Source organism: Bidens hawaiensis, unplaced genomic scaffold (genome assembly GCF_021521415.1).
Source record: "Bidens hawaiensis isolate Kalapana, Puna unplaced genomic scaffold, B.hawaiensis_p1.1 tig00024513_1, whole genome shotgun sequence".
NCBI lineage: Eukaryota > Viridiplantae > Streptophyta > Magnoliopsida > Asterales > Asteraceae > Bidens > Bidens hawaiensis.
This window is the reverse complement of record NW_027493878.1, coordinates 241130-265892: the sequence shown is the minus strand read 5'-3', so window position 1 is coordinate 265892 and position 24763 is coordinate 241130. Positions and strand designations below refer to the sequence as shown.

Below are 24763 nucleotides of genomic sequence, written 5' to 3'. Positions count from 1 at the left end.
TTAATACATGTATTACAAAATGTGTTTTAACACTTCTATTTTGTTAGTTACTTAATATATAATATGAAGACTATATGAGTGTGTATGTAAAAGCTGTTAAGAGGTCCATACCTAATCGAGTAATCGGTGTCTAAATCTTTGTTACTAATGGTTTGTTTTCCTGATACATATATTACATACACTTGTAATTTATTTTTAAAAAGACAAATATCCGTTTATGACTTGTAAAATTATTCAATTAGAAATCACAGATGTCAAATTGAGAAACAAAATGGAGTAGAAATGTAGAAGTTAGGGGTGCAACGAGTTGAGCCACTCGTAAGCTATTAAGCTTCAATCGAGTTGAGCGTTTTCTAGCTCGAGCACAGCCCTAGCCTCAAATAAAGCCCATTCGATTATCAAGCCCGAGCTCAATTCTTGTGTATTTAATAAGTTTTACGTCGTTTAGAATCTATGTATTAGTTTCACATTGCATAGTCAAGCTTGAGCCGAACTTAAGCTCGTGTAAGTCAAGCTTAAGCTTGTAAACTGTTTATTTTCAACTAGACCCAGTCACCCAACATGCATTACCTTTTTTTTGTTTTGTGAAAAAACAAAACAAACATAACAACAATTCGCCATCCGTGGGACTCGAACCCACGACCACGTGGTTAAAAGCCACGCGCTCTACCAACTGAGCTAGAACGGCTCATGTTAGGACAAACTTTTCTAACATATATATGTATATATTTTCATAAAAGGAAAATTATACTTTTTATATCACATATATAAGTCACGTGTAAAGTTTTTTTTTTATGGTAAATGTAAAAATATCTTTATTTCTTCGTTATATGCAACATACCTCAATTTAACCGTTATACAAAGTTAAGTGCATACCAATAAACTGAAGTTGAAAGTATCGTACGCACATGAAAAAGAAAAATACTTCAAAAATGATGGATATGTCACTAAATGGTTATAATTTATGGAATACCAAATAAAAACTGCATTAGCTCTTATTCCGAATACATGTAACGGTACAAAAATGAAGCTATCATCATTATTATTGTAAAGAATTCGATAAATTTAAGGTCGTCGTGGAAACTTGGAAAAGTTTGGAGGCCTACGTTCCATGTAAGCCGTTTTTCCCTCGTTACCTTCTTCGGTTCCATAGAAAATAAGAGTTGCATTTCCTCCTAGCTCCTAAATGACAATCATTATGATATTATAATTAACTTAAAAAATAAAGAAAACTAAAACGACAACGAATTTGAAGACAAAACTGCGAATACCTGGTGTCCCGCATGCCCATCATCGACTGCATTTATGGCTGCTTTTAGCACACGAATGGCAGTTGGGCTGTTTCTTATGATCTCCCTGCACCATTTAACTGTTTCCTGTTCTAGCTTTTCAAGCTAACACGAGATTAAGAATATATCGTTAGCAAATGAAATGTTTTAGTCTTATAGATGATTATATGAGTGAAAGTGAACTTACAGGGACGACTGTATTAATCAGTCCCATTTTTTCCGCTTCTTGAGCAGTGTAGAACCGTGCCAAAAACCACATCTCTCGAGCTTTTTTCGGTCCCACCTATTTAACCCATCAATAAAAATCGACTATAAAAACAATCGAATTATTATTATTTTTTTATTGTTTTTAAGATAAAAAAGCTCACCAATCTTGACATAATGGAACTCCCATAACCAGCATCAAAGCTTCCTACCTTTTAGACATTAGATAATAATGAACAGTTCGTAATAAAATATAAGCGTATCTATGAATTGCGCTTGTTGACCAGCTCACCTTTGGACCTGTTTGACCAAAAATAGCATTATCTGCAGCTATTGTAAGATCACATACCATATGCAATACATGTCCTCCACCAACAGCATAGCCTGCAACCTTTTTATATAAAAAAAATAGACACAATTATATATTATTATTATTATTTGCAACATAAAAGGTAAACAGCTAAATTTACCATAGCTATCACTGGCTTTGGAAGTCGTCGAATCTGCACCTATAATGCGACAAAACACGCTTATTAAACTAGTTAATAACGTTATAAATATTAATATCGGGTTTGACAAGAGATACGTGTCATGAAATGAAAATGATTACTTGTAAATCAAGAACATTTAGACGACCAAAATTCTCGAAATCAGCATAGCCATCTCCGCTTCTAAGGGCTTGGTCACCACCACTACAAAAGGCCTTGGTTCCCTGATTCACTCATATGTTCAAAAGGCATTGGTTTTAGGTTCGGTTTTAGCTTATAAACAAACAAATAAACAAATTCACAGCTATTAGTCAAGATAAAAAGTGTACCTTTCCAGTGAGAATAATGACTCCTATTGTACTATCATCTCTAGCATCATTGAAAGCGCGAATTAGTTCCTTAATAGTATGCGGTCGGAACGCATTCCTCCTCTCGGGCCTATTTATTGTTATCTGCAAAATACAAAGACGGATATTCGATAAAGTTTGATTTTTTAACCCTTAAGCGAAGATCACATAACTACATAAGCATTGAAAGAAGTAGACTATGATAAAATGAAATGATAACAATAATATCCTTTATTAAGAAACTACATTTTGACTTTCAAAAGTCAAACTTGGTACTTGCATAAGTCAAAATCAATAGATTAAGCTGCAAATTTAGTATTAACTCTATTTTGTTTGTAATTCTTGCCCCAAATTTGAATGTTGCCTAAGGGTGTAAATTTCTAACACAACATGGAACCCGACACGACTGTTCACAAGTTGAGCCAGGGTGGTTTCGAGCTCGAGCTCGAAATTAAACGAGACAACTCAACTAGGCTCGAGCTCGGTTTTGAAGTTAAACGAGCCTAAGATCGAGCCAACAAGCCAAGCCATGACCCGAGTCGAGCTTGGGTTGATTTTGGCTCGGTTATAAAACTGAGCAACTCAGTTCAGGTTGTTTCAAATCAAGTTTTTAGCTAGTTTTATTCGAGCTTTTATCGAGTGAGCTACGAGCCCGAACTTCGAGCCTCGAGCTTTTTGAACATGAAGAACCTAACATGAAATTCATGGGTTTGGTATAAAACGAGTTCTAGTCAGTTTCAGACAGAACCCATGAACCCGTTTAGCCAAGTTGTTCAGGTTCGCGGGTAGTCCTGTTTAAGCTATTTATGTTTTATATTTTATTTATGTAATAAATTAAATTGGTTGGGTGTCTTAACTCTTAAGCCAAAATTTAGAACTAAAAAGACATTTGACATAATATTTTATAATTACAATATAATTGTTTATATAAATTTATATTTTTTGGTTTAAAAATGTAATTTCATAGTACTAATTAGAGCTATTCATGAGGCGAGCCCACAGCTCGAGCTCGGTTTTGAATTTAAACGAGCCTAAGATCAAGCCAGTGAGCCGATCTGAGGTGAGCCGAGCTTGGGACGAGTTTGGCTCGGTTACAATCAGCTCATGTTATTTCAAATCAAGTTTTCTAGTTATATTGGAGCTTTTACCGAGCCCGAGCCGCGAACCCAAGCTTTTTTGAACAAGTACTAATATGTGAAAACAATTTAAAAAAAAAGAAAAGGAAAGTCAAACAGGTCGTGTTCGGGTCAAACCTTAGCAATGGCTTCTCTTTCCGCTTTCTCGTAAACAATATCCGTAAACTCCTTCCCGTCTTCATCACACGCCACTTTCCAAACCGGAATGTGACTCGCAACTTCCCCATGAACCCGATGATAGCTATCGTTCAACGAAGCACTACAAGTACCCGAATAAATAATCGGGTAACTCGAATGCGGACTGAGGTGGTTGCTGACTGCAGCAACTCGCCTTGTGACGGTGGTCAGGTCAGTTTCACGGTGGTTTCCGGCAGCCATGGTGGTGGTGAAAATGGAGGGAAAGTGTGGTGGGTGTATATATATGGCAGTTGGAGAATGGTGGTTAAAGATTTTATGTTATCTTTATAAGATAAGATGTTGTATGGGTTGCTTTTGACTTTTTTGATATAGTTTGAATCTGTGGCACAAGGGTAGATTAAAATAGATGTTAATTGTCAATTATTGTTCATATATTAATCGACTATTAATAATCGTTTAATTGCTATAATTGAATAAAACATTTATCAAGTTGTAACATTAATAAGTATAGCCATTTTTTTCAACCGTGTTTGTGACCGTTTATTATCATTCTAGAGTTGACTAACTTATGGACGTAATAAATGAGGAAACTCACCATTTTAAAAAAACTCTCAGTTAGGTACATTTCCGAACTTGAGATTATAGGGTCATAAACATCAACTATCACTCTTATGCTATTGAATCATATCGAAAACGGCTACAATAATTATAACTAAGACGGTATTTTAAAAAGTGAACCGGTAGGCAGTAGCTCTACTTGTTGGAGTGATTTAAAAAAACAAATAACATGATAATTTGTTTTTTTATAATGAAAAATACTATTGGGACTAATACACACAGTTTTGAACCAAAGTTATTTCTGTTACCCTATTTAATTTTTGTAGTGTAACTACTTTAGTTGGCTGTATATTGTATAGGTTAATTTCATTTACACCGAATTCCACCCATGTATTAGTAAAACAAGTTATACGACTTCACAAATAATATAAGAAAAAAATAGTAATTTAATTTAAAAATAACAACCATTTATAATTTAAAGCCAAAACTTGAAAATTTTCTAACAATACACCAATAATATTTAGATGGGTGTCTAGTCTTTCTCCGGTGGCAGTAGACACCATGAGACCACACAGTGTGAGCTTTAAAGCGGCGATAAATGGAGTTGTATGGAGGTGGAACAAAGCGTTGGGGTAGTAACTCGTAAGGGGTTGGGGCTGTATCCAAGGGGCAGTATGGGGAAGTGTGGTGGGGTCATAAAATGTTTTTCACTCTCTCTCTCTCTCTCTCTCTCTCACACACATAATGGAACGGTAAGAGGACTTTAAACCACAACGAGACTTTATAGATGAGGGCTTTAAAGCCCCGTTTTCTACGCGGTGGCGACATGGAGGGACGATAAAGCTCATCCACAACACATAGTCTTAACAATAATTCTTTTATAGGCAAGGGGTTCCATCAAAATGGACGGTTGTTTTTATTTAAATTTAACAGGACCCCAACGGATTGGAACCAAGGGCGAAGCTTCACTGAGGCCAGGGGTGGCCCCGCCCCCCTGTTTTTTTGCGCAATAGTGTAAATTTACCCGTTTTCGGCCGGAAGTTTTTATACGTAGTGTAAGTTTAGCCTTTTTCGGCCGAATATTTGAGCTTGCCCCCCCCCCCCCTCGTTTGTGAAAATTGTATACATTTTGAGCTCGGCCCCCCGGTGCCTCAGTCCAAGCTTCGCCACTAATTGGAACCGCATGTAACTAGCCATGAGCGGTACCTATTTGTTTAGTAGCGGTATTCCATAATAATTACCAAGCACATAATTAAATTGTACTCCTATAGTTAGCCAATATCAAACAATTACAAAGGTGACATGTTTGTAATGTACCAATGACATTATGAGAATCAATAATCCCTATAATATAGCCAATCTATATCATAATACTACCTATATATTATACTCACATCAATCACTAGTATAAACCGAACTCACTGATTAATACACCGAACCAAACTAAGGCTATGCTACACATATAGTCTCATCAGGGTCCCAACTGCTTGATGGTGTACCTTGTTGAATGCAATCGATTTCTGGGATAGTGGGTGCATATAGTTCCCCGAAAGCTTGCCAACAGAACGGTTCGTACATGTGGTAGCCTTTAGGCGCAGGTTTTAGCTCAATGTCGGTCAACCTTACATCCATACAAGGTTTTGTCACTACATGAGACATGAACCGGTTTTACTGTGTAGGTTCCTCGTATATTTTCATAGGCAATGTTTGAGACCGCCACCGAAGATGTGTGGTTCTTGCAGTTACTGTGGTCACAGTACTATTGATCAATTATGATCGGGAATTCGACTTCAGAAACTTGAATGTTTGAGAATAATACTCCTTGTACAGATCCTGACCCTCCCTGTATGTGATTATTTGAGACGGGTTAAATCTTTATTACATTAGACTTAAACTCTTAGACTTAAACTCGAAAACTCGTCTAGTGGAATAATTGTCATATCTTGGTTTTATTTTAATTTTTAACCATTTTCGAAAATTTAATATACAGTAACAAACTAATCATGTGAGAAAGAAATGAACTTTTATAGGCCGGTTTGGCCCATAAAGAGTTCAGTGGGCTCGGCCCACACGTTTGTCCAAAAACCCGTTTTCAAAATAAGAAAAATATAGGTAGTTTGTACTTTGTACCTGCCAAGTCTTGATCCTAACGCCTGTCATCGTGTTATGCGTGTTAATGTCTCGAACAGTAATGTTCGAAACACACGCGGTCGTCCCATCTTTTCCTAAACTTCCTATGCTTATTCCATGCCCAGGCCCACAATTTACATCATGTACATATACGTTTGTGCATCCTGTTTGTATAGATATACAATCATCACCTGCACACCAACAACGTTACATATTAGTATAAACATGTCATCACTTGTATTTCCTATTCAAGTATCTACTAGCAAATTTTAAAGTTTATGTGATTTTTTTCTAGTACTTTCTTTTATATGTTTATTTTTTTTGTTCAATTGTTATACGGTTATACCCTGTTTGTGTTGGTGCATGATGTCAGTAGTTCAGTGTCGAGTGTCTGTAATCGTGTTAGTTAGATTTGAGTTTTGTATGTAAGCGAAGTTACTAACAAGTTCGCTTATATGGGCGAACTTGTTAGACAAGCGAAGTTAGGGACAACTTCGCCTGAACATACCAGGCGAAGTTGTCGTGTCTATATAAGTTGTTTGTTACGGCTTATTCGATACAGATAGATTAAGAGTTTGTGTATTCGAATCAGAGAGTTTTGTATCCAGTGATCATAGTATCACGTGTTTACGGTTGGAATACAACGTGTGTTTGGTTATCGTATCGTGTGTTAGCTCGTATTGTTTTCTATACTCGTAACGTCTTACGTAGGGATTCCGCACCTACGTAGAACGCGATATCTCGTGTAGATCCGGCTGGGAACCTACAATTGGTATCAGAGCTTTTGCTCGATTGTGTGGTTTGGGATTATCACGCGGGTATAGAAATCGTTCCGTTCGACTATTCGCGGGACGAGTTTTCTGAGCTTTTGTGCTATACTCTCCTCCTACAATCTTAAACAACCCATAACACCTTCACAAACCTAGAAAAACCCATAAATCTAATCTGCAGAAACTTCGTGTTCATCAGGCGAAGTTGCCGTCACTGTTAGTAGGGTTTCGGCGAAGATATAAGGTTAAGCGAAGTTATCCACAACTTCGCCTACCTCTTCAAGTTCGCTTACCTCAAGCGAAGTTACCCACAACTTCGCCTACCTCCCAAGTTCGCTCAACTTAAGCGAAGTTATTCTCAAGTTCGCCAATCCAGCGAATTTAAGAAAGTGAGCGAAGTTACAAATTCACGCGAAGTTAAGTTTTAAGCGAAGTTATCCACAACTTCGCCTACAGAGCTGTTTGAAAATAAAATTTTTGATTTTCGGATTTCTTTAAGTTTTGAGAAAGATGTCTTCGATAAACATTACTGAACTGGTAAAGATGGAAGTAGAAGCGGGTTCGGCTACAAAAGCACCTAAGATGCTTAAGAAAACTGATTATGTAGCGTGGAAAGATCGTTTTGAATAATATGTCAAGTATCAAGATGCCAAGATGTGGGTGTGCATACAAGATGGTTACATTCCACCTACTGCTGAGTATGAGGGTCGTGATCAGATCAAGAAATACAAAGAGATGGAAGAAGAGGAGAAGAAAATGTATGAGGCAGAAAGCAAAGCTCATGCAGCAATTACAATGGCTCTTCCACAAGAGATACTTCACACCTTCCGAAAGTATAAAACTGCTAGAGAGCTTTGGGAAGCACTTGAGAACCGGTTTGAGGGCAATGTGGGAATTCGTGCCTCGAAAATTAAACTTCTAAAAACCCAATTCTCAGTCTTCAAGTATCTGAAGAATGAATCACTTGATGATATCATCACTAGATATTATCATCTGATGACTGAACTCAGCAACTATTCAATTGCTTACAAAGAAGATGAGATAGTTGAAAAGCTTCTTGATGCTCTCCCACCGAAATGGGAGATGTATACTGTGTTGATGAGAGAAGATAAAGACTTTGCTGACTATGACCTGGAGACAGCAGTTAACAAGCTAAGAACGTTTGAACTGAACATGGTACGAAAGGAGACACCTACCGATCAGGTTCAAGATCCGGGTATGTATGGTGCAAAGGTTAACTCTGGATCAAGTTCGAAAACTGAATCATCTGTTTATTACTCTAAGGGAGAGTCAGGCGCGAGCTCAACACATGAGGGACATGTATCTCTCAACATGAACGGTGATGTGTGCTTTGTAGCTGGAGGGTCAAATGCTTCTCAACCTCAAGCGACCAAGAGTAGTTATTCCCCAAGTGTTTCAAACAACAACTACTCGAAGATGCCCATGAGTGTCAAATCTGCTGAACAGCAGTTTGCTCTCTATGCATCTTTTATTGCTTCGTATGAGAACTACATTCAGGGTAAGATCGTTGATCCTGCAGTTTTGGATGAAGACTATGACCAGATCGATGCTGATGATCTGGAGGAGATGGATCTGCAGTGGAAGATGGCTATGATTGTCAGAAGGGTGAAGAGGTTCATGAAGAAGACTAGCAGGAAGTTTGTCGGAGAGAGGCCAGGGTTTGATAAGTCGAAGGTACGCTGTTACAACTGTCAGCAGAATGGCCACTTTGCAAAAGAATGCAAAAATGAACGTGTAGAACGCAGTCAAAACAGATCTACACAGCAAAGTGGTAGTGGTAATGACTATAGAGCCATGATTTCCAGACATAACGAGGAGTATAACTGGAATCTGCATGTTGAAGAAGTATTTGAACAGGCCAATTTGGCAAAAATCGAAACTGCAGATAGTGAGAAGGGAACTGGCGAAAATGAAGCATACATGGCAGATGTAGCAGACCAGCTCTCCAAGGTAAGTACCGAACTCCCTTGTACTAAGTGTGAACATCTGTCTGAACAACTGACAACTATAACTGATCAGTTTGTTAGTTTGGATGCGCAATTTAAAACTTTAAAAGAAGATCATCATTTCACTAAAGCTAGAGAAAATAGTTACAAAGTAAAAATTAAAGCTAGTGAGAAAGATATTAAAAGTCTTAAAGCAAAGCTTGCTGAAAAAATTCAAGTGATTGATCTTAGCTATGAGGTTCTAGAAGAGAAAACCAAACTAATAGCTGAAAGGGAAAAACAGATAGCTGATCACCAGGTAAAAGTGGTGGAACTTAACAGGAAACTGGAGCAATTTAGAAATTCCTCCGCTATACTTGATCACCTCGTTAGTGATCAAGGTTCCCCAAAAAGGGGAGGAATTGGTTATCATGAAGTTCCACTACCTTTCAATCATAATTACACTTATGACCCTAGTAATCAGAAATCTGTTGATGTTGACTATGGTCAGACAGTTCCAGTTCAAGTTACTACTAAAGAACCAGAAGTTATTAAGCCTGTTGCAAGTATTAAGATTTCTGCTCCGAGTCATGTCTCATCTAACTCAGACAAGTCCTCTGAGTCGTGTGAGACAAAACAAGAGGAAGTGTTACCGAAAAGTGGAGAGAAAAATAAAACACCTGAAAAGAAGTCTCCACTAAACCCGTATGTCCCACCATATGTGAGACAAACGGGCAGTAATACAGCCTCCACATCTAAGACAACTAGTGATAAGAAAGTTGAACACAGGAGTTGTTTTAGATGTAACCAAATAGGACACCTTGTTGCTGATTGCCCTCTGAAGCAGAAATTCAGAGGTGTGAGGACTTCAAAATCTGAGAAAAGAACTAACGGTAATCAATATAATGGTAAAAATGAGAACCCATCAACTTTCAGAAAATGGACTAATTCAGGTTTTCAAAAAAATAGATCTCAGTTTTTCACTGCTAACAACCAAACCTTAAGTAATAATTCTTTTAATTCACGAAGGTTTGGATGGCCTCATAGTCAATCCATAAGAAGGTATCCTGTTAGGACTCACAGAAATTATTATGATACTAACTTTGGACAGCCAAGGTACGGAATGTATCGACCCAAGACCAATCGGTCTTGGGTCCCCAGATTTTAATCATCTGCTTTAATCGTGCAGGAACAGTTGAACAGGGCTGCCTACAATCAATGGGTTGTGGATAGCGGCTGTTCCCGGCACATGACGGGTAACAAAAAATTGTTACACGACTTGAAACCTGTTCAAGGAGGAAGGGTGAGTTTCGCAGGAGAGAGCGGTGGAAGAATTACAGGAATAGGGACGGTGTCGAATGGAAAGATGACTTTGGAGAAAGTAAACTTTGTTGAAGAACTGAAGCACAATCTGCTGAGTGTTTCGCAGATTTGTGACAAAGACTACACCGTACATTTTACAAAGAATGAAGCGATTGTGTTGTATCCTGGTTTTAAGATACCAGAAGATTGGATTGTTATGAAGGCTCCAAGAGTGAAGAATACGTATATCATGGATATGAGATCGACTGAGATGGCCACAGAAGAATCGCGTCTTCTGTCAAAAGCGACTGAATCGGAGTCCGAGTTGTGGCATAGGAGAATGGGACACATTCATCTTCGGAAAATGAACTACCTTGTCAAAAATGGGCTTGTACTGGGTGTTCCCTTGAAGAATTTCAACTTTGAAGACAAATGTTTATCATGCAAAAAGGGAAAGCAACACAAGAAATCCCATCTCACCAAGAAGGTCAATTCAATTGTCAGTACCATAGAATTACTTCACATGGATCTCTTCGGTCCCGTGAATGTGAGAAGTCTAGGAGGAACATCTTACTGCTTGGTGATCACTGATGATTTCTCACGATATTCCTGGGTGTATTTCCTGAAGTCAAAGGATGAAACAGTGCAGATGGTAAAGAATTTGATTACCAAGGTGGAGAATATCATGGGGAAACGGGTTAAATTCATCAGGAGTGACAATGGAACTGAGTTCAAGAACTACGATATGGAGATCTTCTGCTTACAGAAGGGGATAGAACACTAATACAGCGCACCGTATACACCGCAACAAAATGGAGTGGCTGAGAGGAAGAACAGAACCTTAATTGAAGGAGCCAGAACCATGCTGGCTGATTCGAAACTTCCCGTGGTGTTCTGGGCTGAAGCTGTTGCAACAGCCTGTTATATCCTTAATAGAGTGTTAACTGTTAAAAGATTAAATAAAACCTGTTATGAACTTATGCATGGGAGAAAGCCAAACTTGAGTGGTCTTGAACCATTCGGGTCCCCATGTTCGATATTAAAGACCAATTCTAAATTTGGTGAAGTAGCCGACGAAGGAATCTTAGTCAGATACGTTGTTGGGACTCCCAACAGACGGGTCTTTAATACATCGAACAGCAAGGTTGAGGTGGTGTGTAACACTGATATCACAAGTTACAAATCACCAAAACCAAGCTCGGGACCCGCTGGGGTTTTCGACTATGATAGACTTTTTAAATCTTTTAACATACCTTATCTGGATTTTGCAGATGTTGAGGAAAGAATTGCTACGAAGATGATATGCGATGAGGAAGACACTTTGGTACAACGACCACAGTATGATGAATGTCAGCCTTTCTCGTCAAATGCTGTCAATACCCCTGCTGCCTCTACTGAAGAGGAATTCATCAATCCGTTTCACTCTCAACATCAATCACCCATTGATGAGCTATCTTCGAACTTGGAAGATAATCTGAATGTCAGTTCGGTTCCGACTACGAGAATTCACAAAGATCATCCTTTGGAAAATGTGATAGGTGATCTGTCCGCCGGTGTACAAACAAGACAAAGCTTGAATGAGCACACCTGTGTTTACACAAGCATTAACGAATCAGGCATAATCAACGAGTGCTTGTACACCTGCTTTATCAGCCAGATTGAACCAAAGAACTATCAAATGGCTCTTAAGGACAGCTCGTGGGTCGAAGCCATGCAAGAAGAATTAGCTCAGTTTAAGAAAATGGAAGTATGGAACTTGGTTGCAAAACCAAGGAATGTGCATGCGATAGGCACAAAATGGGTCTTCAAATGTAAGAGAGATGAGAAAGGGATTGTTATCAGGAACAAGGCGAGGCTGGTTGTTAAAGGCTTTAATCAACAAGAGGGGATTGATTACAATGAGGTGTTTGCTCCTGTAGCAAGATTGGAAGCCATTCGTTTGTTTTTGGCATTTGCTGCTCATAAGGAGATGAAGGTCTTTCAGTTGGATGTGAAGAGTGCGTTTCTAAACGGTAAAGTCGATGAGGTTGTGTATGTTGAGCAACCTCCGGGTTTTCCTGACCCTGACTTTCCCGATCACGTGTACAAGCTAAGTAAAGCGCTGTATGGACTACATCAGGCACCTCGTGCCTGGTATTCAACCTTATCAGATTACTTGCTTGAGAATGAGTTTGAAAGAGGTAAAATTGATAGCATATTGTTCTTCAAGAGAAAGGGTAGCGACTTCCTACTGGTGCAAGTCTACGTGGACGACATTATCTTTGCTGCATCAAAGGTCGCCATGTGTCAGGGGTTTGAGGCCGTCATGAAGAAGAGATTTGAAATGAGTGCTATGGGTGAACTAACTTTCATTTTAGGATTGCAGGTTGACCAGAAGAAAGACAGGATGTTCATTCATCAGACGAAGTATGTCCATGATGTTCTCAAACGCTTCAAGATGGAGGACAGCACTCCATATGATACTCCGGTCTGCGTCAATCACAAATTGGGTGCTGATTCAGACAACGATGCAGACGTGGACCCAACCCAATATCGGGCTATTATAGGTTCTTTAATGTACTTAACTGCTTCTAGGCCTGATATAATGTTTGCTGTTTGTCTTTGTGCACGCTTTCAGGCAAACCCAAAAGAATCTCATTTGAAGGGTGCGAAGAGGATACTGCGGTATCTCAAAGGCAAGCCGAAGCTGGGGTTGTGGTACTCGAGAGGAGGAGACTTGGAGCTAGTCGCTTACACAGATTCTGATTATGGAGGGTGCAATCAGAGTCGGAAGTCTACAACTGGTGGATGTCAGTTTCTTGGTGGCAGACTAGTGTCGTGGCAATGCAAGAAGCAGACCTCAGTCGCAATTTCAACCTGTGAAGCAGAATACATGGCAGCATCCAACTGCTGCTCCCAGGTTCTTTGGATTCAACAACAGTTGCGCGATTATGGTCTGAATTTCTCACTTACTCCTATTTGCATTGATAACACTGCTGCTATCTCAGTAACTAACAATCCCGTGAAGCACAGTAAAACTAAACATATTGACATACGTCATCATTTTATACGGGATTGTGCTGAGAAGAAGCTGATTGAGCTCGAAAAGGTTGACACGTTAGATAATTTCGCTGACTTATTCACGAAAGCGTTTGACAAAACTAGATTTCAAAACCTTGTTGAGCTGAATGGGATGATCAATCCCGAGTAACCAAGTCATATGTTTGTGGTTAAAAAAAAAAAAAAAAAAACGTCACTATCGCTTAGAATTATGTTGGTTGCCTCAGTTTGAAGGACATGTCTTCGGATATGTTTGGTCCACATTTCTACTTGTAGAATATGAGGATAGCCATTAACCAGATGACTGAAAGTGACCGGGGCGGTTTATGATGTGTTTTCATTCTTTCGCTGAAAATTAGTCGATCATACTTAGTTAGAAGGACACATACTAGTATGTGGTCGGTCCAGCTGATCCATTGGATCTTCGGGATAGCCGTTTCCCTGAAGACTTTGAGTTGGTCGGGGCGATTGATGTTAAAAAAAATTTTTCTTTTAGGGAGATGAAATTACTTTTCAAGTCTACTACTTCGTAAGAAGTACCTTTACTATGTTTAACAGAAAATTGATCTAACCTTGGAAAGTGATAGATATATTGATTCTGTGTGCTTAACTAGTGAAGTTATAAGGCCTAAAAGACTTTAGAACAGTCATTGTATGTCATGGTAGCTTTTTATGGTGCGTAAAAGTAGAAGTGATACTAACTAAATCTACTCGATTTTATGTGGAAACTCCTTAAGAGTTGTGCATGTCTTCATACATATCTTTCCGAATGATAGGCAGAAAAGTGATTACCCAGTCATACACGAGCCCGTGAGTGTTCTGATTCCCGTGAAGATAGCGTGTAAAGACGCTGCAGTGATCCAGATTCGGGACTTGCAGTTATTTTCTACTTGAAGTTGTGTATATACATGTTAGATTAAAAAAAAAAAAAAATTCTAGAGTTCATAATGATAATGATTATCAATCAAGACACAAGAAGGTGAACGGGAAACAGAGTCTAAGATCGAAGAGTAATTACTACTTAATCAGACACTACGGGTCGAGGTCAATTCGGGATGACTTGGGGAAAGCCAAATACGTCTTGAGAATAGATAGGAGGCATCATAATCTCTGAGTTGTTGCCCACTTAAGTTTTGAGCTTAATTGAACCTAACTCGTATCACAGAAACGATGAAAACCATTTTAAGTAGATTACCTGCTTACAACCTGTTTCTTTATGTCATAATACAGCTGAACACGGATCTGTGTGACAGTCACGAAATTAGTATGATTCCTGTTCGGATCTTTTCTAAAACATGGTAGTCCCTGTCGAGACTGAAATATGATCCCGAGTACTTTAAAATTTTCAAATTTTTGTTACTTTTGTAATTGTTTGATTTTATACCTGGTTACTTGGTCTTGATCATATCATTTAACGCTTTAAAGGATGTTTTTAAAACTTTATTGAAAATTGTTAAAAGTATAGGGGTTTTTTTTGTAAATACAGGCGAACTTGTTTATAACTTCGCCTGGAATAGGCGAAGTTATTTTTAACTTCGCCTGTACTAACTGTGACCCTATATAAAGAAGTTTTAAGGTCAAACAGGATCATAATTTCAAAAACCCAGTGAACTTAACTCTCTGTCAACCGGCGAACTTATATCATCGATCATCTGAGTTTCTTTTTTTCGATTCCAATCTGTGATTAAAGGTGTGTAAGGTTTCTAGTTTCGTATAATCAGTGTTTTTGAGGTTGATCATCGGTCGTTTCGACTCGATTATCGACCTCGTCTTTCGAAACCTTAAACACCCGATTTCAAACTTGTTTTTACGTGATAGTAAACTACTTGAACGTCTAAAACTTCATAAAATCATGTATTTCGGAGTCCTCGATCTCCAAAATCATCATCTACACGTCGTTCAAAATCCCTAACTGTTGCCGATTCAAATTCGGCGAAGTTACAGTTTAGGCGAAGTTATCCGTAACTTCGCCTGAGGTTTAACTTCGCCTGATTATTGATTTTGAAACAGTTTATGAGGCGATGTTGTGATTAGGCGAAGTTATCAGTAACTTCGCCTGGACCATTTTACTTAACTATTATCAGACGAAGTTCAAGTTGAAGCGAAGTTATTTCCCAACTTCGCCTCACCTTTAACTTCGCCTATACAGAATTGATCACAACTTCGCTCATGGTAACAGGCGAACTTGTGATTCGCTTTGACGTTTATCTAACTTAACCTGTTTGTTGCAGATATGGCTGCTGTTGCTGGAGCATGTGGTGCAGGCGGTGATGACGGAGGTGATCACCAGAGACAGTTCTTCCCGGGTCACAACATGTACATAACATTAGACCCGGAGGCGAGCGGAGTTGATGATTTCCGCGAAATCATCACATTTCTTTTACGCTCGAGGATATTCCACGCTATTACAACAACTCTGCCAATATCCTTGCCCAATATTGAGGATTTCTGGCAGACAGTGGAATACGACTGTAGAGTCGAGCCCCCGGTGATGCGCGCAACAGTCAACAATCAGATTGTTCAGTTCTCTTCTGAACAAATCCGGGCGGCTTTACGATTTGGGAACGAGACAAGGGATGACCCAACAGAGTTTGTAGCTCCTTTCCGTGATGGAGCGTTTTTGAGGATGGGATACTCTGGTCCCTTGGGGGATACACAGAGGAGGAAAGGCTTTTTACTTGACTAGTGGCGCTTTCTCATGCATGTTATGATCGTTTGCATGTCAGGGAGAAAGGCGGGCACTGATGGCATGGGCGCGACCATGCAGTCAGCGATGACTGCCCTGACTTACAACAAGCGATTCAACTTTAGTCAGATGGTCTTTTATGAGATTGATCGTCAAAGAAGAGCGATGGCGCGTGAGCGATTCATCATGTATCCAAGATTCCTACAAATGATCTTGAATCATGTTGCTCCAACGCTTCCCCAGCGCCGTCCGATCCGATACGTTGAGAGTGTGAACAAACGGATCTTCGCCCAATGTAGATCCTCCAGTGCGAGGAGCAAACCTGAGCTCCGTCCTCGACATACTCCACTCTTTGGGTACTTGATCAACCCGGGGTATGTGCCTGCTCGAGGGGACGAGTTTAGGGACCCGGCACCACAATAGGCAGGAGCACCTCAAGCTATACCTACTGCTCCTGTTGTGTCACCGGAGGAGAACGTGGACCTTGATGCAGAATTTGGTGGTCAAGGCTTCTTTGATATGGATCGGGTGGATCCAGAGGAGAACGTTCAGGTTCCGGTTGAACGTGCTTCGACTGTGAATGTTACTAGGGCAGCTACAACGGTGGCTGGCTCAGATTCTGATGATGAAGTGGCAGAGGCCAGAAGGATTATGGTGACTCGAGAAAGACTACATGGGAAAAGAAAGAGAACAGATGATGATAGCGAGTCTGATTATGAGGAAGAGGTACAACAGTTGATCCGGAGGTCAAGAAGGGAACGGATAGGTGCAGGATCAGGAGCCGGTGAGAGCTCTAGGGTGGTACGTTTCACTCCACCAGCACTATCCGGTATGACAATGGTTCCCTCATCACTACAGGTTACAAGGCCAAGCGCTACGGGTGTTCCCGTGGTGGCTACCTCGTCTACTTTTGGCCTCCCACCCACTACCTTCCAACTTTCGACTCCTGAGATCGTTTCATTGCCGCCTCGACCGTTACTCCATCGGAGGTCGTGGCACAATTTATAGAGTCGACTGTTGTGGCCACTGCAGGGCTATCGGTGACGATACCACCTGCGGTTACGTCTATTTCTACTTCTGAGGTCCCGGTGACATCGGAAATCCCTCCTCAGTACACTCAAGATATATCACATATGAGGTTCGATTTCGATGCAACCCTATCAGACTCAGAACGAATAGCAGCACTGGAACGGGTCGTGGCAGAGCAGTCAAGGATTAATCTTATCCAGACCCAGGCTATTCAGCGCCTAGTTGCAGAGAATCAGATGCAGTCGTCCCTGCTGGTACAACATGGAAAAATCATAGATGCTTTCAAGGAGTTCTTGGCATCTCAGGGGGAGACGAGCTGTAAAGGCGACGAGTTGAGGACCAAGAGACGAAATGATAGAGACGATGATCCCAATGCATCGAAAGATGCAGGTGGTGAGTTGCCAAGAACTGATCAAGCTCTTGGAACTTCCACAACTCAGGGGGAGTCGACAACTGCAGCTGGTGGTGATGATGTGGTGGTGGAGATAGTAGAGGAGATGGATGATGTTTTGGTTGGTGATGATGATGTACTACCGAGTGATGTGATAGAGAAGATTGGTGAAGAGATTGTGATTGATACAGAGATAGAAGAGGGAGAGATAGTAGAGGAGAATGTGGAGCATAAGATACCGCAAGTCGAGAACGTAGATATGAGTCAACAGATTGGGAATGATGAGTCTGAATGGGAAGAGCAGCCTAGGTGGAAGGAAGGCTATGCTCAGTGGTTCGTCAAAACGAAGAAACCGGCGGTCCCTACAATGTTTAAGAAGAGTTACAACATTAAAGGTTATGCTGAAGCGAAGAAAGGGATTATTTGCTGGATATATGATGAGCAGTTGAGGCTCTTCGTGATTAAAAGGTATGACGGTGTTCAGTACTTTAGAAGGATGTTAAGATCGTTGAATACACTGCCAGAATGTGAAGTGAAAGACTTAGCCAGATTGGGATTGATAAACGGAAGTGACGATAATATGGCTAGAGTCATTGGGAAAATTGTGTGGAAAGAGAGTATAAAAGATAAGAAATTTGAGCTGTTGAAGCCACAAAAGGGAAAACTTGTTGAAGACAAGGATAGAGGTTTGAGAGCTGATGGAAAGCCTTGGATGATTATGAAGTATAAACCGATCCGGTGTTTGAAAGAAGTACCGATGAAGCTAATGCCCAAGGATGTGCTTAAAGACCTGAAGTGGTGGTTTGTAGATTGTGAGACAGCTGAGGCAGTGATGGAAGACGAAGATGAACAAGAGCTGCTTAGAGTGTACGATCCGATGCACTTGGTAAACTTATCGCAAGCTGATTTGCAGGTGTTGAATGACAAGAAGATATTTTATATTCCTGCTTGGAAAGACGAAGCGAGGAAATATCAAAGAGTTATCTCGGTTTGTGTTCGAGAAGGAGTGCATGCTTGAAGATAGAAGATTGAAGATTACAAGACACGTGTTTGAAGCTAAAGAGATGAAGCTACTGCCAAGGGGGAGTCTGTTGGTGCATGATGTCAGTAGTTCAGTGTCGAGTGTCTGTAATCGTGTTAGTTAAATTTGAGTTTTGTATGTAAGCGAAGTTACTAACAAGTTCGCTTATATGGGCGAACTTGTTAGACAAGCGAAGTTAGGGACAACTTCGCCTGAACATACCAGGCGAAGTTGTCGTGTCTATATAAGTTGTTTGTTACGGCTTATTCGATACAGATAGATTAAGAGTTTGTGTATTCGAGTCAGAGAGTTTTGTATCCAGTGATCATAGTATCACGTGTTTACGGTTGGAATACAACGTGTGTTTGGTTATCGTATCGTGTGTTAGCTCGTATTGTTTTCTATACTCGTAACGTCTTACGTAGGGATTCTGCACCTACGTAGAACGCGATATCTCGTGTAGATCCGGCTGGGAACCTACAGTTTGAGACATTATAAGACTATTATAAGTTTAATAAACATAGACAAAGAGATATTCTTTTTAAATTTTGTGTCTGCATACTTTTTGGATAAGATGATAGAACTTGGAAGTGCAAGTATGTGAATATACATTTGATATGCCTCTTGGTGTGTAGGGTACATGATTATGCTGTTACATTGTTTTTTTTATAGAATATATAGTTTGCATTATTTGTCACATTCTATATATGCTTTGGTGGATATATTAGTTATGATAAAATTTGTTCTTAATAATGATACATATTTATGACTATATTCTATAAACCAAAGAAAGTTTCTACTAATCCGGTCAAGTTAAGTTCGTAACGCTAATATCAATAAACCCAAATACAGATGTATCACGTGAGTTCTACCAACCAACTACACGCGGACACTTGTACACGCATCAACTTTTGTACACCTTTTACTTACAAATAAAACTAATTAAAGTGAAATCAGTTGTTAAAATCGACGATAAATTATAAAACTATTTTTATTTTTCGTTTAATTCAAAGACTCTTGTTAAAAAATTAAAAAAATATATATTAACTAGTAAATAATTAGGCAGGTTATCAGTTCGAATCCCAAGCTCACCCGGGTTTACGTCCCATCGTGTGTTACGCTAGAGAGTTATGCTCTTGTGGTAACACAACGACTGTCAAGGGGCAGCCAAACTCTGAAAGCCAGCATGAGCCCGGTTAAGACAACATAGTCTGGCGGGGCTCTCCAAATTTAGAGAGTGTGATGTCTAACACACAGAAAAAGTCGCCGTTTCATGAAAAAAAATAGACTAAGCTTAGGGGATAAATATTATTTACCGCAAGCAAGATCTGTAGTGTGAATTAACACATTCTTGTAGTTCTGCAAGTGAATTCCATCTGTATTTGGACTGTCACCAGGAGACAAAACACTAAAACCATAAACTAAAACTCCATCACAATTGTCAAATTTCAAGTGGCACTGAGGACTGTTTTGTATGGTTATGCCTGTGACTGTCACATTAAAACTCCCATAAAACCTCAATGCCTGTATATACAAAGTAGGTGCCATGTCAGCATAAAATACTAACATAGTATATTCAAATATTCAATGTATTATGTTTTCAAAGGGTGAAAGAGATCCTTACAGTTGGTTTTGTTTTAGGCATTTTTTTGTCTAATGAGTTGCTTACCTGTCATGAACAAAATTTTTTTAAGTTAATAAGATAAATATAAAAACATTGATGTGAATTTCTAACATCATAACATGACTCGAATCTAACAAGAAATTCACGGGTTTCAGTTTAATTTAAATAGTTTCGGGTCAAACACACAAACATGTTCTGCTAAACGGACCGTGTTCAGGTTTATCTAACAAGTCAGCATGTTTAACCGGTTTAGTTATATAATTAAGAAAATTAAAATTTTATAACTTAACTAAATGGGTATTTTATGATGGACTTTAAAAATTAAGGAATGTGATCTTCATATATATAGCACCCTCATGTTGATTGTACAGGTCTATATGGCTCGTATAGGACTATACGGGCCGTATAGGTCACGCATGGCTGACAAGTGTACGAAAGAGACAAAAAAATAGCCTTTTCAGCCTATACGAGATGTATAGGTCATCAACTGCTCATATAGCCGATACAAACTAAGGGGCTGTTTGATAGCCTCTTAACAGTCATTAAGAGGTTACCTCTTAATAACTCATAGCCTCTTAATGGTTAAGAGGTAGCCTTAAGTCTGAATGGTTAAGAGTCAACCTCTTAATGGCTACCTCTTAATCATTCAGACTTAAGGCTACCTCTTAATCATTAAGAGGCTATGAGCCATTAAAAAGTAGCCTCTTAATGACTGTTAAGAGGCTACCGAGCAGCCCCTAAGTCAACTCAGGTCCTATACGGCCTGTGTGTGTGAAGATCCATGTTGATGTATGATGAAGATCCTATGCCAAAAATAAAAGAGAAATGACTAACAAGATCTATACTTTAAACATAATTACTTTTAAATATATGTGTTGTACCCTGGTTTATGTATCTGACACGATTTTGAAGTTCTTGTCTTGTTAGAGTTCGTATCAAATTATAAAATTCGAAAGAAAAAAAAAGTAGCAAGGATAAAAATAATACTTGTGGATTTTGTGTAAATGTGGTATTGTGTGATGAAAGAATTAGTTGTTCTTCATTGTCATAAAGTTTAGAATTTGTCCAACAAGCAGAACCTCTTCCATCAATGGTGCCTTGTCCTTTGATTGTGAGTCCTACAAGTTTTGTAAATTCAAGCCATTGTAGAAGACCTTTACCCCATGCTTCTACATTTGTTGGAGCTATGATTGTACCATCAAGCTGCAATATATTTAACAATTTTAGTTTAGAATAATATATATTTAAATATAAATTAAATTTTGTATCAACTAAAAATACATTTTGGACATAACTTATTGAAATCGACCTGGTTTACCTGAAAAAGAATGTTTCTTTGACAATATGGACCCGAGAAAGAAATGGGTCCCACTAGGAACTCATAACCCGATGGCACCATCATCGTTGATGCTTCCACTTTACAAGCATCCGCCCATGCATCTTGAAATGCCTGCATTATGCACACACATTTTTCATAAGGTTTGAAGCCACAATTCTATTACTTATGTAGTGTGTGTATATATGTACACCTAAGTTTAGATTATTATAATTAGTTTAAAATTGTTTTCCTATAAGTTTTTGTTCATTTTAAAGTTTAATATGACTACACAAGTAACACAACTACACATAGTTATTTATACAGTTATTGTTGGGAATCTGGACCATGCAAACTGTTGTTGTGAGGCTTCTGAGTGGTCCCACCTAATTATTTTTGTTTATTTTTGATTCTATGATTTTATTTACATATGCCTTTAATAGATAAAACACACAACATTCAACAGCCACCTGTCTTCTTTTAGAAACCACACACAAGTTGCATATAACTTTAGAGTTAAAAATTCAACCCAAATGCAAATCTTGTGACAAATGCATGTCCTTATGTACTACATGCTAACTTTATTGGATTACTTAATTCCAAAATTAAATGCAAACTTTGATTATGTGACTGTTTTTGTTCATTTGCTATGCTGAAAAGTGGTAGAAATGGTTAGTAGGTGGTGGATGTGGTAAAAGCAAGTACTCATGCATGATACTATTGAATTGTGAATACAAATGTTAGTCCTAGATTACTAGATTCATTAGAGTTAGAGATTCGGTTTATTTATGGGTTGGTTTTGGATCACGGTTTGGTTTATACGATCAAATTATCTATATACATTTTTTAGGTAAAATATGAGCTTCTGGAGATTTATTTTTATTTTGTATAATCTTAAAATTACTCTATTCTTATGCTTATATTAACTCAAAGCGAATGCTTACTAGGTTAATATATGTATACTTCTTTTTTAACGTTTTACCTTTCTTTCTTGTTTCCCTTGTAGGCCCCACTTTCACGGATCCTCGTATCATAGAAACGGGACCAACAAATTTAACTGCCTAAACTATCTAAGAGGTATTCTAGGTTATGTAAAGTGTACATTATGCAACAAAACCAAAATTGTTAATTTTAATATAATCTAAATGCATGAACAGCTACCTCACCTTTGTATCATCAGAAACACCATCTCCTTTAGCTCCATAATCAAGCACATTAAACTTTGAACCTTTAGGTGGAGGTGTGAGTGGTTCTTCGGGAGGCGGAGGTGGATGCCCTTGAACCTGTTTCGGTTTTGACTTTTCGTGTCCATGATCACTCTTTCCTTTCTTGTACAATGAACTTAAAGTGGCACCTCTTCTTTGCCTCCGATGTTTGCCTCTTCTTGCATTGCAAGTTTCTATGCTTGAAGCCCACACTAGAATCACAATCACAAATGCAAATATAAGCTTTCTAAAACTAAAATCACCCATGCTTGTTGGTGGATTTTAGATGGCCAAAATGATGAGTTTGTTTGGTGTTTATATAAGCAAGGGACTCGAAAGAATGAATCAGAGATTGTTTGATAGCACCTGAAATTCCAATATTAAATTCTTTATTCTCTCAAAAAAACAAAAGAAATTAATACAATTCTTTCTTTTATGTGAATTATAGTTGGGTTTATACATATGGTCCCACTTAGGCCAAATGGCAATATATTATAGTAGGCTAGTTGTCCAATTGATTAAGCAAACTTGTCTTGTGATTTGACTTTACGTGACAGTGACGTGACGCTATAAGTAACCGTCACTAGTTAAAAACCATAATACGTAGCTTAACTGGAACAGGTTCATAGCATAACTAAATATAGGGACATGTTCATTATTACATAACTAAAATGTATATAGGGACATGTTCATTGCATAACTTAATACAAATAAATAACTGTATAAGAAAATTGTATATAGTGTTAGCCACATTATCATGAGAGGTGGGAAAATAGTGAGTTAAGTGGTTAACTTAGCGTCTTATAGATCAAAATAATAAGTACAAACGTTTATGTAATACTCTTTAATATTTAGCTAAAATTAGTTCTATACCGAGCATGTCCTTATAGGTGTTTGTTAATTGTCATGCAGATAATGCAAATTTGATATTAGGTATCAACCATTTATATTTGTATTTAAGAAAAGATTGCATAGAAATGATAAACATAAAATATAGTCAACCCGTATTGATTAAATTGTATAATTAATACAAGTTCTCGTGAGTTTGTTGTTTTATTTTGGGTGATGTTATAATACTTATTAATATATAATCACAAATTAGTTGAGTATTTTATTCATTCAATACAGGGGATTTGTAATTAAATACTTATTAATATATAATCACAAATTAGTTGAGTATTTTATTCATTCAATACAGGGCATTTGTAATTAAACCCACCCATGGTTTTCATCAATTCGTACACTTTTATATGTGTGCAAATCCAAAAGACAACGTCACTATGTGTTTTTTTATTTTAAATCTTTTTAATGTTTTATTTTCACACTTTTTTTACTAGATCTTCCAATAGAACTTTTAAAACAATTCATTAGTTTTGTTTAATTTAACATAACATAAAAGATTAAAAGCTAATCAAATTAAAGTTAACATGTAAATGTTATTGGAATCGACCGGTGTATAAACCATTTGGTAATACTGGCAAAATTACGAACGGGACGCGGGGTGGCGTCAGAGTATAATTATTGATCTGAATCTTTCATAGGGTAATAAATATTGTATGGAAGTCACCAATACCGAATTTCTGATCTGATTCAGTGGTTCGACCCATACTCAGTTTCTCTCCGACTCGGTGAACATACCCCTTAGACAAAAATGGCAAAATTTAGAACGGACCCCGGGGTGGCGTCAGGGCATAATTATTGATCCGATTATTTCTTATGTTTATAAAATATTGTATGGAAGTCTCCTAGACCGAATTTTGTGATCCGATTCAGTGGTTCGACCCATACTCAGTTTTTTCTCCGGCTTGGTGCACATACCCCTTTGGCAATACTGGCAAAATTTCGAACGGGCCCCGGGGTGGCGTCGGGGCATAGTTATTGATCCGATTCTTTCATATGTTTATAAAATTGTGTATGGAAGTCTCCAAGAACGAATTTCAGATCCGATTCAGTGGTTCGAGCCATACTCAGTTTTTTCTCCGGCTCGGTGAACATACCCCTTGGGCAATACTGGCAAAATTTTGAACGTGCGGCGGGGTGGCGTCAGGGTATAATTATTGATCCGATTCTTTTCTATGTTTATAAAATATTGTATGGAAGTCTCCAATAACGAATTTCTGATCCGATTCAGTGATTCAACCCATA

The 24763-nt window shown here is 38.5% G+C and overlaps 1 protein-coding gene, 1 non-coding gene and 1 pseudogene across 3 annotated transcripts; all 3 read right to left on the bottom strand.

Annotated features, from left to right (window-relative positions):
* Positions 1 to 615: 615 nt before the first annotated feature.
* TRNAK-UUU (transfer RNA lysine (anticodon UUU)) lies at positions 616 to 688 on the bottom strand. The gene has a single exon. It is a non-coding gene; the product is annotated as a tRNA-Lys (tRNA).
* Positions 689 to 990: 302 nt separating this feature from the next.
* LOC143569507 (1,4-dihydroxy-2-naphthoyl-CoA synthase, peroxisomal-like) lies at positions 991 to 3875 on the bottom strand. The gene is made up of 9 exons (XM_077055395.1): positions 3582 to 3875; positions 2311 to 2433; positions 2104 to 2205; positions 1964 to 2002; positions 1786 to 1884; positions 1658 to 1705; positions 1477 to 1572; positions 1272 to 1394; positions 991 to 1182 (listed from the first exon to the last, which is right to left on the bottom strand). The coding sequence occupies exons 1-9, from the start codon at positions 3840 to 3842 to the stop codon at positions 1066 to 1068; spliced, it is 1008 nt and encodes a 335-aa protein (XP_076911510.1). The 5' UTR covers positions 3843 to 3875; the 3' UTR covers positions 991 to 1065.
* Positions 3876 to 5466: 1591 nt separating this feature from the next.
* LOC143569494 (polygalacturonase At1g48100-like) lies at positions 5467 to 22981 on the bottom strand (annotated as a pseudogene). Its single transcript, XR_013141751.1, has 7 exons — positions 22580 to 22981; positions 21417 to 21548; positions 21164 to 21301; positions 20099 to 20140; positions 19791 to 19998; positions 6291 to 6481; positions 5467 to 6003 (listed from the first exon to the last, which is right to left on the bottom strand). The product of XR_013141751.1 is annotated as a polygalacturonase At1g48100-like (transcript).
* Positions 22982 to 24763: the final 1782 nt, after the last annotated feature.